This window comes from Eurytemora carolleeae, unplaced genomic scaffold (genome assembly GCF_000591075.1).
Source record: "Eurytemora carolleeae unplaced genomic scaffold, Eaff_2.0 scaffold565, whole genome shotgun sequence".
Taxonomy (NCBI): domain Eukaryota; kingdom Metazoa; phylum Arthropoda; class Copepoda; order Calanoida; family Temoridae; genus Eurytemora; species Eurytemora carolleeae.
In genome coordinates this window covers 61,309-74,001 of record NW_019396477.1, presented here as the reverse complement: position 1 = coordinate 74,001, position 12,693 = coordinate 61,309, and the positions used below count along the sequence as shown (strand labels likewise).

At 30.1% G+C, this 12,693-nt stretch overlaps 1 protein-coding gene across 1 annotated transcript in view; it reads right to left on the bottom strand.

Annotated features, from left to right (window-relative positions):
* The window catches only part of LOC111703992 (beta-1,3-N-acetylglucosaminyltransferase manic fringe), a 15,347-nt gene extending 2,941 nt beyond the window's left edge, over window positions 1-12,406 (bottom strand). Inside the window, exons 1-15 of the mRNA XM_023476095.1 lie at window positions 12,349-12,406; window positions 11,847-11,893; window positions 9,162-9,265; window positions 8,964-9,008; window positions 8,557-8,635; window positions 8,288-8,377; window positions 6,511-6,615; window positions 6,386-6,446; window positions 6,147-6,177; window positions 5,733-5,808; window positions 3,857-3,916; window positions 2,998-3,063; window positions 2,456-2,537; window positions 1,280-1,362; window positions 232-302 (exon numbers count right to left, since the gene is read on the bottom strand). Of these exons, the coding sequence (XP_023331863.1) occupies window positions 232-302; window positions 1,280-1,362; window positions 2,456-2,537; window positions 2,998-3,063; window positions 3,857-3,916; window positions 5,733-5,808; window positions 6,147-6,177; window positions 6,386-6,446; window positions 6,511-6,615; window positions 8,288-8,377; window positions 8,557-8,635; window positions 8,964-9,008; window positions 9,162-9,265; window positions 11,847-11,893; window positions 12,349-12,372 (1,024 nt within the window). The 5' untranslated portion in view covers window positions 12,373-12,406. The remainder of the gene's footprint in view (window positions 1-231; window positions 303-1,279; window positions 1,363-2,455; window positions 2,538-2,997; window positions 3,064-3,856; window positions 3,917-5,732; window positions 5,809-6,146; window positions 6,178-6,385; window positions 6,447-6,510; window positions 6,616-8,287; window positions 8,378-8,556; window positions 8,636-8,963; window positions 9,009-9,161; window positions 9,266-11,846; window positions 11,894-12,348) is intronic.
* Window positions 12,407-12,693: the final 287 nt, after the last annotated feature.

The following is a 12,693-nucleotide window of genomic DNA, read 5'->3' as shown; positions in this document are numbered from 1 at the left end:
AATTCAAGAACCAAAGGATTCAATTCCCTAGTTCACATCGAATATTTCTTGAAATTAGCGTACAGTCCCTATAATTTTCTTGTAATTTATAGCGTGTACAGTCCCTTTAATTTTCTTGAAATTAGCGTGTACAGTCCCTTTAATTTTCTTGTAATTAACGTGTACAGTCCCATTAATTTTCTTGAAATAAACGTGTACAGTCCCTTTAATTTGTCCGCCCCATGTGTTTACCTATAATATATCCTAGAGTTACATCGTCAGGAAACCAAAACTGGTTTCCAGACTCAACAAACTGTCTATCTCTAAACATTACAATTCTATATCTTATATATTTGGTTTATATTTTTATTAGACTTCATATTTCATTTATGTTTTTATTTGACTTTATATTTCATTTATGTTTTTATTTGACTTTATATTTCATTTATGTTTATATTAGTTTTCATATTTCATTTATGTTTTTATTTGACTTCATATTTCATATATGTTTGTATTAGACTTCATATTTAATTCATGTTTATATCAGTCTTAACATATGTTATTTATATTTTTATTTGACTTCATATTTCATTTATGTTTTTATTAGACTTCATATTTCATTTATGTTTTTATTAGACTTCATATTTCATTTATGTTTTTATTTGACTTCATATTTCATTTATGTTTTTATTAGACTTCATATTTCATTTTTGTTTTTATTAGACTTCATATTTCATTTATGTTTTTAATTGACTCTAAATAAAATAAAATTAAAGATTTAACTTTAACTTGAAGAATTAACTGGTCTTTCAAATTTTGGCTTGTGAACACAGAAACATTTGCCACGATTGGATTTTTTCACTTTAAGGCCTTTTCAATATTGGATTCACCCAACTCCGAACCAAGGTTATAATACCCCCCACCCCCCGTTTAGGGTTTTATAATCGAGACGTAATTTCAAGTGACCCTATCCATGCAAAGATGGCAATGCCCGATTTACAATGGTACCTTAAAACATTATCTGATCAATAATGTGGAAGATATTATTGTTTTTCTAGATTTGAAAGTGTTTATTCTTATAATTGTTTAGTGTTTTTCTGCACTAGATATGTGTGCAAGTCACTTTTGTAGAGATCTCAAAATTGAAATTTATCAGTTTTCAAAATTATAAAAATTGATATATTATTCATACTTGATCAGACAAAGCTTCCAAGGGTACCGTTGTGAATCAAGCAATGTCATCTGTTGATGCAATTTCACTTGAAATTACGGTTACAGTTTTTTTAAGGAGTAAGTTTACCCTGCGTGAGGCGCCATCTTAAGAGCTAGCACTCTTGACACACAAAACCCAGCTCCTCCAGTAGCAAACCAGAATGTGGTGTTCTAAATCAAGAGTTATGCAAATCAGTTGATATTTTTTCCAAATTGGCCGCATTTTTTAAAGGGAGTGTTTACCAATTTCAAAATATTCATAACAATCTAGTTAAACCGGGGGTTTAAACATGTGATTATGAATATTACACAGAACGAATTGAGTTTTCTAGCTTTCTTTGAGCGGTTACACCAGAACTGAGATTTAAAAACTGTTAAACCTGAGTTAAACCCGGTCTTAGCGTTAATTTACAAACGGAAGTAAAGCCTTAGCCAAGACATAAGGTTTAGGTAACAAATTCAACACAATACACAATACAAGTTATTAATAAAGAAATTGAGATCTTGCCACAAACTCTAATTTTTGATTTCCTATTTCTTTGCAACCCTCCCGGTGTAAATCTTTGTTATTTAAAGTTTGAAATATCTAAGGTCTGCGACATTGTGTTGAAATTATATAAGATTTAGAAAATTGGAGTTCACATGGCAAAGACTCAATAGTCAATATCTTTATTTAAAGTTTAAAGGAATTGAGTTTTTGCCACAAATTCAAATTTATAATCCAAATATTTTGGCAACGCCATGCTTTAACTCTTTGACATTTCAAATTTAGACTTTTTGATCTAACAGAATGTATAGTTTGAAATATCTAACCTCTGCAACTTCAGGCTGCAAAGATATAGGGATAAAAAATCAGAGTTTGTGATAAAAACTCAATTTCTTTGCTATATTTACACATCTAAGGATTCAAACGGTCCTCTCCGATTTATTGAATTCAGTCCCAGGCTTTTATTTTAGAATCTCAGCTCTGATATCATGTACTACAGTGAAACACTTAATAACGAATACATTGGAAGAATTTATCAAATGTCGTCTTGACAGTTTTTCAATGAGTTTTATACTATATTTCGTAAATTTCAGTATTTGTGAAAATAAATAAATAGCCATGAATATGCGGGAACAGTTTTAAAGAGTTCCATATAATCATTTAATTAAAAAACTAAATATCTGCAACATTCCCTTATCAGAAAGTGAAGAATACGACATTTGATCAATTCTTTCGATGTATTCGTTATTAAGGGTTTCACTGTATGTACTAATGTACCTTAGTTCCCTGAATATCTACAATTTGTAGCGGGGTAGCTGTACTAGTTCTACCAAGATATACAGGATCTCCAGGGTCAAACCTAAACACAACATTTTTTGGTTTCTTTGGGTGTGGGGACAAACATTTTTTCCTTGTGTTCTATTTCAAAAATTAGATTGAGTTAAAAAATTTAATTTGAAACTATATTTAAAAATAGTTTTCAGTTTCATAAATATGTTAAAATTTAAACACACACTCTAAGAAATGTCAAATTGTTATCTAACAAAATTTCTCGGAGCACCGGATCCGAATACATCAGCAAAGCAGAGCATCAGTTGTCACAGTTTGTTAGATGCAATTTATCATTCATTAACATTTGAAGAATCGAACTACTAAATTGAATTTGGTTCCGGTGATCCAAAAAATTTTATTAGATGAAAATTTGACATTTCTTGGAGTGCAGTAAGAACCAGGAAACTCTGGAATTGGAAGACGACTTTAAGATCACAATTTATAAAATAGTCCTTTTTGGTTCTATTTTGTAGTTCAATTAAATTTACCTCTTTAGTAGATGAACGAGAGCTAAAGGGTTTAAATAGTTATCATCGTCCATATGACACCACCAGCTAAAATAGAAGTACAGAATTGCATTAAAATAAAGCGGAAAAGGAATTGAGTCTTTGCAACAAACTATGATTTTCTAACCCCTATATCTGTGCAACACAATGTCGTAGGCTATACATATTTCAAACTATGAATTTTATTTGATCAAATAATCTAAGTTTTAAATATCAAATATCAAAGTTTGTGTCAAAGACTCAATTCCTTTGTCGTCATTTTTTTCTCCCAAAACAGTGATCAGCAGAATTACGCGGACGTTGATTTGTTTTTAATAAATCTGTTATACTAGAAACGTCGTTAAAGATTTTCTAGTTTAGAGCTGTTGAAACTCTACAGTGCAAAAACATTGCACACTTTCAAATTATAGGTATATCAACCGATTTTAATGTATTTGAGCAAAAGTCGCTGAACAACGGACCCACATAGATTCAGCCTTAAATTCATTAAAACCTGTTCCATGTGAAAATTTGAACTCTTCAGCGGCTTGTCTTATTAATTAAAAGATTTCACGATGAAAACTTTCGTTACGATTTGTTCAGGTTATCGCTTTAAACAATCCTGATTTAGAAACATGTAATTTAGAAACATCTTTCTTTCCAAATATTTATAGTGGATAGTTTAAGTTCATATTTTCAGTAATAGTAAAGTCACAAATTAAGAAATCGTTCACGGTATTGTTAATTTAAACAAACTTAAATCAAAGACTACAATTACTCTGTTTCATGTTCCTATTCTATGAATGAATGTGCACCTTGAATCACGTGTATACAGTCCTATTAGCAAAAAATCGTCATTTACCTCTTGTGAGATTTGAGAAAATATTCAAATTCTGCAGCCATCTTACAGCACAGAGAGAGCCTAAGAAAACACAGTGCAACAATTTTTTAAACTCTGCAGTGAGGTCGGATATAATGAATATAGCGAGAAGATTATGTAGTCATCGCGATAAGCAGAAATCTGTAGAATAAGAAGACGACATTAAAGCAATACCGAAGTGCAAATGATGTTATTGCAAAGAAAATAGCTTTACTAGATATTTATCAAATCAACTATTAAGTGAAATGGGTCTTTTTACACTGCACAACTGCTGTGCCTTATGCTCATTGGACTATATCGAGTCTCAGATCTTAAGTTTAAAAGTCGACTTCCTATTCCAGAGTTTTCTGGTTATCACTGTAAATAGTTCAATTCTTTTCAGACCTTTAAACAACTTTCATTTGAAATCTTACTTTATGCATAGAATCTTATCAAACTCTTGATTTTTCGAAATCACTCAATATGGGTTCAAAGGATTAAAACTTTAAGGGTGATTACGAATCAAAGGATTTAAGAACCAACAAATATAAACTAAACGGAACTATATATGTTTTAAAATTCAAGAAATATAAAACCAGATTTATGAATTGAAACCAAACGATACAGATCCCACAGAATTCAAGAACCAAGGGTTTAAAGAACCACCGGATTCAAGAACAAAAAAAATTTAAGAAACAAAGGGATTCTAGAACCATAGGATTTAAGAATCAAGAGATTCAAAATCAAAATAATCCAAGAACCAAGGAATTCTAGAACCATGGGATTCAAGAATCAAGAGATTTAAAATCGAAAGAATTCAAGAACCAAAGGATTCAAGAATCAAGAAATTCAAAATCGAAAGAATTCAGGAACCAAAGCTTTTAAAAACCAAGGGATTTAAGAATCAAAGGAATCAAGAAACAAAGGATTCAAGAACCAAAGGATTCAAAAACTAAAGAATTCAAGAACCTAAGGATTCAAGAACCACAGGATTCAAGAAACATATGATACAAAAACGAAATGATTCAAGAACCAAAATGGTTCAACCAAAAGATTCAAGAACCAAAGGAATCAAGAACACTTAAACGATTCAAGAACGAGAGGATTAAAAAACCAAAGGATACAAAAACCAAAGGATTTAGGAACCAAGGGAACCAAAACCCAAAGAATTCAAGAACCAAAGGATTCAAGAACCAAAGGATTCAAGAAACCAAGGAATCAAAAACAAAGAGATTCAATAACCAAGGGATTCAACAACCAAAGGTTTCAAGAACCAAAGGATTCAAGAATCAAGGGATTCAAGAACCTAAAGGATTCAAAATTTAAAGGATTAAAAAACCAAAGGATTCAAGAACTGAAGTATTTAAGAGCCAAAGGATTCAAGATCAAAAGGATTCAAGAACCAAAGGATTCAAGAGCCATAGGATTCAAGAACCAAAGGATTCAAGAACCTAAAGAATTAAAGAACGAAATGATTAAAAAACCAAAGGATTCAAGAACTAAAGTACTTAAGAACCAAAGGATTCAAGTTACAAAAGGATTCAAGAACCAAAGGATTAAAAACCAAAGGTTTTTAAGAGCAAAGAATTAAAAAACCCAAGGTTTTTTTAAAACCCAAGGATTAAAGGATCGGAGATGTTTTAATATGAAGGATCCAAGATCCAAGATTAATGAATAAATGTAAAATAACTCTTGATAGTACATGTAGTGATCCGTAGAACAGTTAGTATACACTAGATTGTTTCCTGTCCTTGATTGTACCTGTAGTGATCCGTAGAACAGTTCGTGTTCACTAGATGGTTTCCTGTCCTTGATTGTACCTGTAGTGATCCGTAGAACAGTTAGTATACACTAGATTGTTTCCTGTCCTTGATTGTACCTGTAGTGATCTGTAGAACAGTTAGTGTACACTAGGTGATTTCCTGTCCGGTTCTTTAAATACTTATCTTCACCCTCTAATATCAAAACAAATTAAACTTTACGGACATTGAAAGGGACAGTGATCGTAATTTAAAGGATTCTCTACAAAAGTGACTTAAAATTACAACGAAAGTCCCTTTAAAGGGATTGTTCATATTTAGTTAAAGTGAGAGTTATAGAAAATAATGAGTCAAAGCAAAAAAAAATTTAACATTTTCCATATAATATATTATGTGCGGTTTTTATGTCCTTTTGTTTATTTTTACAAAGTTTTAAAATATCTACATTTTTTTAAGGTTAGGTTAAAAATGTAAAGAATACCAACAAATTCTTTACATAACTTATTCATTCAATTTTATTTTATTTTGATTTCCTGGAGATTCATAATCTGTAAAGAACCATGTCTAAAAAAAAAATTTGGAAATTATTTAATTTTACTTTTCTTTTTTAAAAGAATTTAAATTGAATGATCTGAAAGGGAAATTATGAAGAACTTTTTATTAAAAACAATATAACACTATTATATTAATAAAAAGGAAAAACTAAAAGCTCAAAAAGTTTAGAATAAAAAATGAAAAGTATTTTTCGAATAAGTTTAGTTTATTTAATAACCTGTTCTCTAAGTAAGCTGGCCCATGTCTCCAAAAGAATTATAAGCCGGGGGTAGTGATACCTNGTCTGTCTTGTCTGTCTTGTCTGTCTTGTCTGTCTTGTCTGTCTTGTCTGTCTTGACTTACTTTTTAGTAGTTTTGACTGAAATGAAAATGTTGTTAATGAAATGTTGTACAGGAGCCAGGGAAAGGGACAAAGATTGAACAGCTGATACTGGCTCGGCACCATGTCTAAACCAAATAAACGACTAAAACATTTTGTATTTTTATGAATTTTCTTATTTTATAAAAAAAACTGAGTTTTGGCCACAAACTCATATTTTCTAATCCCTACATATTTGCAACCCAATATAGTAGACCTTTGATATTTCAAACTATGAATTCTGATAGATCAACTAATCAAAGTTTGAAATATCAAAAGTTTTCATCAACAGGTTGCAAATATAAAGAGATTCGAAAATTTGAGTTTTGGCAAAAACTGAGTTACTTTTTCTTTAATGAAAGTATCTACATCAATCTAATGTAGATACTTTGCAATGTCTCACATTGAATTTGTAAAACAATTTACTATTTTTGTTGTTTTCATTAAAAATTATATTCAAAATTTTAAATAAATGTATTTAAGTGATTAATTAGTTATGCACAAACCACCAAATTTGTTAAACCACTTGACCAATAACTAATAAGAGATGAATAATGTATAAATATTATAAACAAACGAAATAAACTTTTCAAGATCGAGTTCAGCTATTTAACCCTATAAAGGCTGGGGGGTCTGAATCTATATATGCGCCCTCCCCCCTATAAAAAGGCCTTAGAGAATAGGTATAGGGTTGAAATGCATGTTCATAGCCCAATTTTTCATGGCCAGCTCAAAGAAAAAAAAATTAAACCGATAACTTTAATAGTTTGGGTGCTTGGGAGAGTGGAAAAAAATGCCTAAAAAAGGGTCAAATAAATGAAAAAAATATTTTTTTGTTTTAAACAAATATTAAAGTGTGACACATGTTTCTACGGGCATTTTCAAGGGCTTTTTAAAGAAATAGTTTTTAGATCTGTAGCTTTAGTCACAAAGAGGTTATGGGCTATTTTAGTTTTTTTCAGCCCTGTACCCTACCTTATAAATCAAAAAAGATTTCATATTTTTATTCAACTACAAAGCTAGTTTGTGTATAGGGATCCGGATATTTAGTTTGTGTATAGAGATCCGGATATTTAGTTTGTGTATAGGGATCCGGATATTAAGTTTGTGTATAGGGATCCGGATATTAAGATTGTGTATAGGGATCCGGATATTAAGTTTGTGTATAGGGATCCGGATATTAAGTTTGTTAATAGGGATCCGGATATTAAGTTTGTTTATAGGGATCCGGATATTAAGTTTGTGTATAGGGATTCGGATAACGTGTTCTCAGTCGGTTTTATGTAAATAAGCAACAATTACTAAACAGTAAATTCACAATTCAGACTCTGTTTCCAATTTTTTACTTTTTTTTTGACAAAACTGTGTCCATAATGTCCTAATACATCACAGTAGTTTTAATTGATTTAGTGCTAGCAATGGACCAAACCTCTGTAGAGTAAAAAAAATATGTTAGTTCAACATTTATTGAAAATATATTTCGGTCTGGGTGGACCCTCGTCAGTTTTTGATATTGTTTCTGGCATGAAGATAGTTAAAATTTATTTATTTACACTAATAAGCGATCATTCAGTGAGAAAACGAAAGAAATAGATGAAAAATGTAGGATAACTTTGAGAACGAACGATATCAATTTTATTAAAAATATTGAAGAAGAAAAGACGAAATTTGTCGTTCAAGAACGAGGAACGAATGAAAGGGAAAAAAAACGAACTCGCCCATCTATAAAACTGTGAACCCAAATTTCTAAAATGTACTTACATATCTAATAAATCAGGTCGTAATACACTGTTGGTGTATATATGTATAGGGGTCAACTGGGGTTCAGGGGACTGTGTATTTAACTGGACTCTATAGAAAAGGAAAATTTGATAAACATATTTTAGAAATCATAATCCGATTCACAACGGTACCCTTCAAACCAACATCAGATGTATAAAGCGGAAGCCGGAAGGTGTAATTGATATTATTGCCTGAACAGTGCATGTTTTATATATATTTAGGTATGAATATATTTCTTCTCAATTTTCCTGTTCCAAATGTAAGGTATAGCAGTGCCGAGAATAAAAACTGAAATAACCACAAACACGAGCAAACTTTGCCGCCGTACTGATATTAGCAACAATAAACTTTTTTAATTGGTTTTATGATTTTTTTTTGTAATTTAATCCGAGCTTGGAAATCTTGTTAATCTCGACCTTTTGTTAATCTGAAGATAAATTTAATCTATATTCGATATCCCGTATGGCACACTGTCAGGGGTTAAAGGGAGCTTTAAACAGGGGGGAAATAACTAATAGGAAGATATGGAAAGGTATTGTTTCTTTTAAAATCCTCAAATTAATAGTGGCCAAAGTGGATATCGGGATAAATCGCTGAAAGTTCCTAGCTCCGATCAATTGAAAAATTTAAATAAAAAAGATTTATTATTGTTTTCCTGATTTGAAACATCGTATCAACATTTCAAAGTTTGATTTTCTAACTGAGAGAGATTTATTTTCAACCAGAGCTGACAAACAGTTTCTTTCGACTTTTTACTTTTACTTATAATTTTTAGAAATCTTAAAGATTCTGTAATTTTTCCAGAATTGTAAAAAAAAAATTTTTTTGATGAATTAAAATAAATCTCATTTTCCTTTGTCAGGTTTCTCGAGAAGTTTGTTGTGAAAAATATTTTTCAGATCCTTTCGTTCTAGTTCAGCAGACTCACAGTTGGATTGCTTCATGTTATTCGAAATACTGCAATACATTAATAAGTCATTTTGTATAGTTTTGTTGTGTTTTGACAAACCTCTCATTGTTCAATCGCATATCGTTTTAGTAAATGAGCACTGGTCTAGCTAGAATTAACATATTTAAACTCTATCTTGGGGAGAGGCAGGTTCACCCCCTCTGTAGTTTTTTCTTCATAATTTAAAAATAAATTAAACTAATTAACTTTTATGTCTAACAATGATTAGGATTTGAATAGTTGGACTAGTGATCTACAAGAATCACTATACATTATCTCTCTAAGAACAAAATCATTTCACCCCCCTGATCCTGATCCAAAAAAAGTCCAACTTGGAAAAGCTTTTAAATTTTAAAAACATTTGAACCATATGTAATATATATATTTGAATATTTAGAGTTTGGTTTAGTAACACCCTTCCAATATAATAGAGTTTAGTTATAGTTAGACCATTCCAATATAATAGAGTTTAGTTTAGTTAGACCCTTTCAATATAATAGAGTTTAGTTTAGTTAGACCCTTCCAATATAATAGAGTTTAGTTTAGTTAGACCCTTCCAATATAATAGAGTTTAGTTATAGTTAGACCCTTCCAATATAATAGAGTTTAGTTTAGTTATACCCTTCCAATATTATAGAGTTTAGTTTAGTTAGACCCTTCCAATATAATAGAGTTTAGTTTAGTTAGACCCTTCCAATATTATAGAGTTAAGTTTATAGAGTTTAGTTTAGTTAGACCCTTCCAGTATAATAGAGTTTAGTTTAGTTAGACCCTTCCATTATAATAGAGTTTAGTTTAGTCAGACCCTTTCAATATAATAGAGTTCAGTTTATTTAGACCCTTCCAATATAATAGAGATTAGTTTAGTTAGACCCTTCCAATATAATAGAGTTTAGTTTAGTTATACCCTTCTAGTATAATAGAGTTTAGTTTAGTTAGACTCTTCCAATATTATAAAGTTTAGTTTAATTAGACACTTCCAATATTATAGAGTTTAGTTTAGTTAGACCCTTCCAATAATATAGAGTTTAGTTTAGTTAGACCCTTCCAATATAATAGAGTTTAGTTTAGTTAGACCCTTCCAATAAAATAGAGTTTAGTTTAGTTAGACCCTCTCAATATAATAGAGTTTAATTTAGTTAGAGCCTTCCAATATAATAGAGTTTAGTTTAGTTAGACCCTTCTAATATAATAGAGTTTAGTTTAGTTAGACCCTTCCAATAAAATAAAGTTTAGTTTAGTTAGACGCTTCCAACATAATAGAGTTTAGTTTAGTTAGACCCTTTCAATAAAATAAAGTTTAGTTTAGTTAGATGCTTCCAACATAATCGAGTTTAGTTTAGTTAGACCCTCCCAATATAATAGAGTTTAGTTTAGTTAGAACCTTCAATATAATAGAGTTTAGTTTAGTTAGACCCTTCCAATATAATAGAGTTTAGTTTAGTTAGACCCTTCCAATATAATAGAGTTTAGTTTAGTTAGACCCTTCCAATATTATAGAGTTTAGTTTAGTTAGACCCTTCCAATATTATAGAGTTAAGTTTAGTTAGACCCTTCCAATGTAATAGAGTTTAGATTAGTCAGACCCTTCCGGCCATTATAATAGATTATAATAGAGTTTAGTTTAGTTAGACCCTTCCATTATAATAGAGTTTAGTTTAGCCTTTGAAACGTCGTGTTTACTTTAAATCAAGTTATGTTACCGAAAGTGTCGCTTTGCTTTGCTATAAGCATGCTTATAATTTTATGAAAAGGTGAAATTATATTTAGTTTTAGGTTGACTTACAGAACATGTTTGCTAAAATAATTAGTTGATATCATAGCTTTAAAATAAACTTTGAAAAATCGACATTTCTTCCTTATTTTTTATCTGATATTTTTGTTAAAAAGTTCCATGAAAAGGCAACCAGTTGCTTCTGTGGAAGTCTGTTTTTGTAAATAACAAATACTTGAAATAAAAATAAAAAAGTTAGAGAAACCCCAAAAAAATTTCTTGCAAATTGGATTCTTGCAAACTAAAATTATTTTAGAAAGGATGAAATGCTTGACGCTTCAAGTCACTCATTAAAAAGTTCAATTCACATTTTAAACCTTTGTATGATCAATACTATGAAAGATTTTGTCGTTTTTCTAGATTTAAAGGCGTTTAACTCTGATAATTTCTGCAGTAGAATTTTTACAGAGAAACACATGAAAATAATCAGTTTTCAAAATTGTAAACATTGATATCTAATTCAAACTTTATTTTACAAATCTTTAAAGGGTACCGTTGTGAATCAGGCATTGTCACCTTTGCTTGGATGCGTCACTTGAAAATACGCTTATAGTCCCTTTAAGTAAAATTGTCCCTAGAGGTTAGTTAAATAGAATTTAAGTGTTCAAATTATATTAAAGCATTCAGTTTTATACATGCGAACTTTAACTTTGGAAGCCACTAATTTTCCTGTACTTTGATAGCTCTAACTGTTTGCTTTTCACAAGTGGAAAGAGTTAGGTTATTTGCTAAATGTTCTTATGTCAACCTTGGCATTAAATACGTATTATTATACTGAAAGTTGTCATAAAAAATGAGTTATTATTAATTATTTCCTAAATACGTGACATTTACACCCAAATATTCTCCCGTCACAGTTACTCTGAAACAAAAATGTTTGTTTTTATTGTATTCTACTTTTTTTTTATTACAATATCTAAAAAAATTTTCTCTTTCATTTTATATTTGAAACTTTATAATACCATTTATAGATTCTATTTCAACTGGATTTTTGCCATTTGCTACAAACTCTGATTATTTAAACCCTATTTCTTTGCAACCCGACGTAGAACTTTGATATTTAAAATTATAAATTGTGTTAGTTCAAATTAACCAAGTTTGAAATATCAAAGGTGTGTACGTCATCAGGTTGCAAAAAATTGGATTTTGAAAATTTGATTTTTTTGTATGAATATTTCTAATTTTCGTAAGTCACATACATTGTATGTAATGTTTCGAATATATGTAATTGCACTCTGATGGATTCCTTTTTTTTCGAAAAAAAACATTCATATATTTTTAGTTGTATACATAAAAAAGTTAAAATGCGTTTTTTACCTTTATTTCATTAAGTTCGACCATAGCTGAGATTTACATTGTTCTGAAATAACTTTTGGGATTGTTAAAAACAGACATCAATGATATTTAAGGGACTTTAGACCTAATCCTATACGGCCTTGGCATGTCTGATTCACAACTGAGTAATAAAAACCAGATCCCCCCCCTCTAAATCCCATGTTTGATGTCCAAATATGATAAATGATACATCATTGATAAAGCTCTTATGTTCTACTTTTAGAATCTGCAAAAACAATTGCATATCTTCAAAAATTGAAATTTTTTTTGGCAAAATCGAATTATATAGTAAAAATGTTTGCAAAAACTTAATGTCCAAAAAATTAT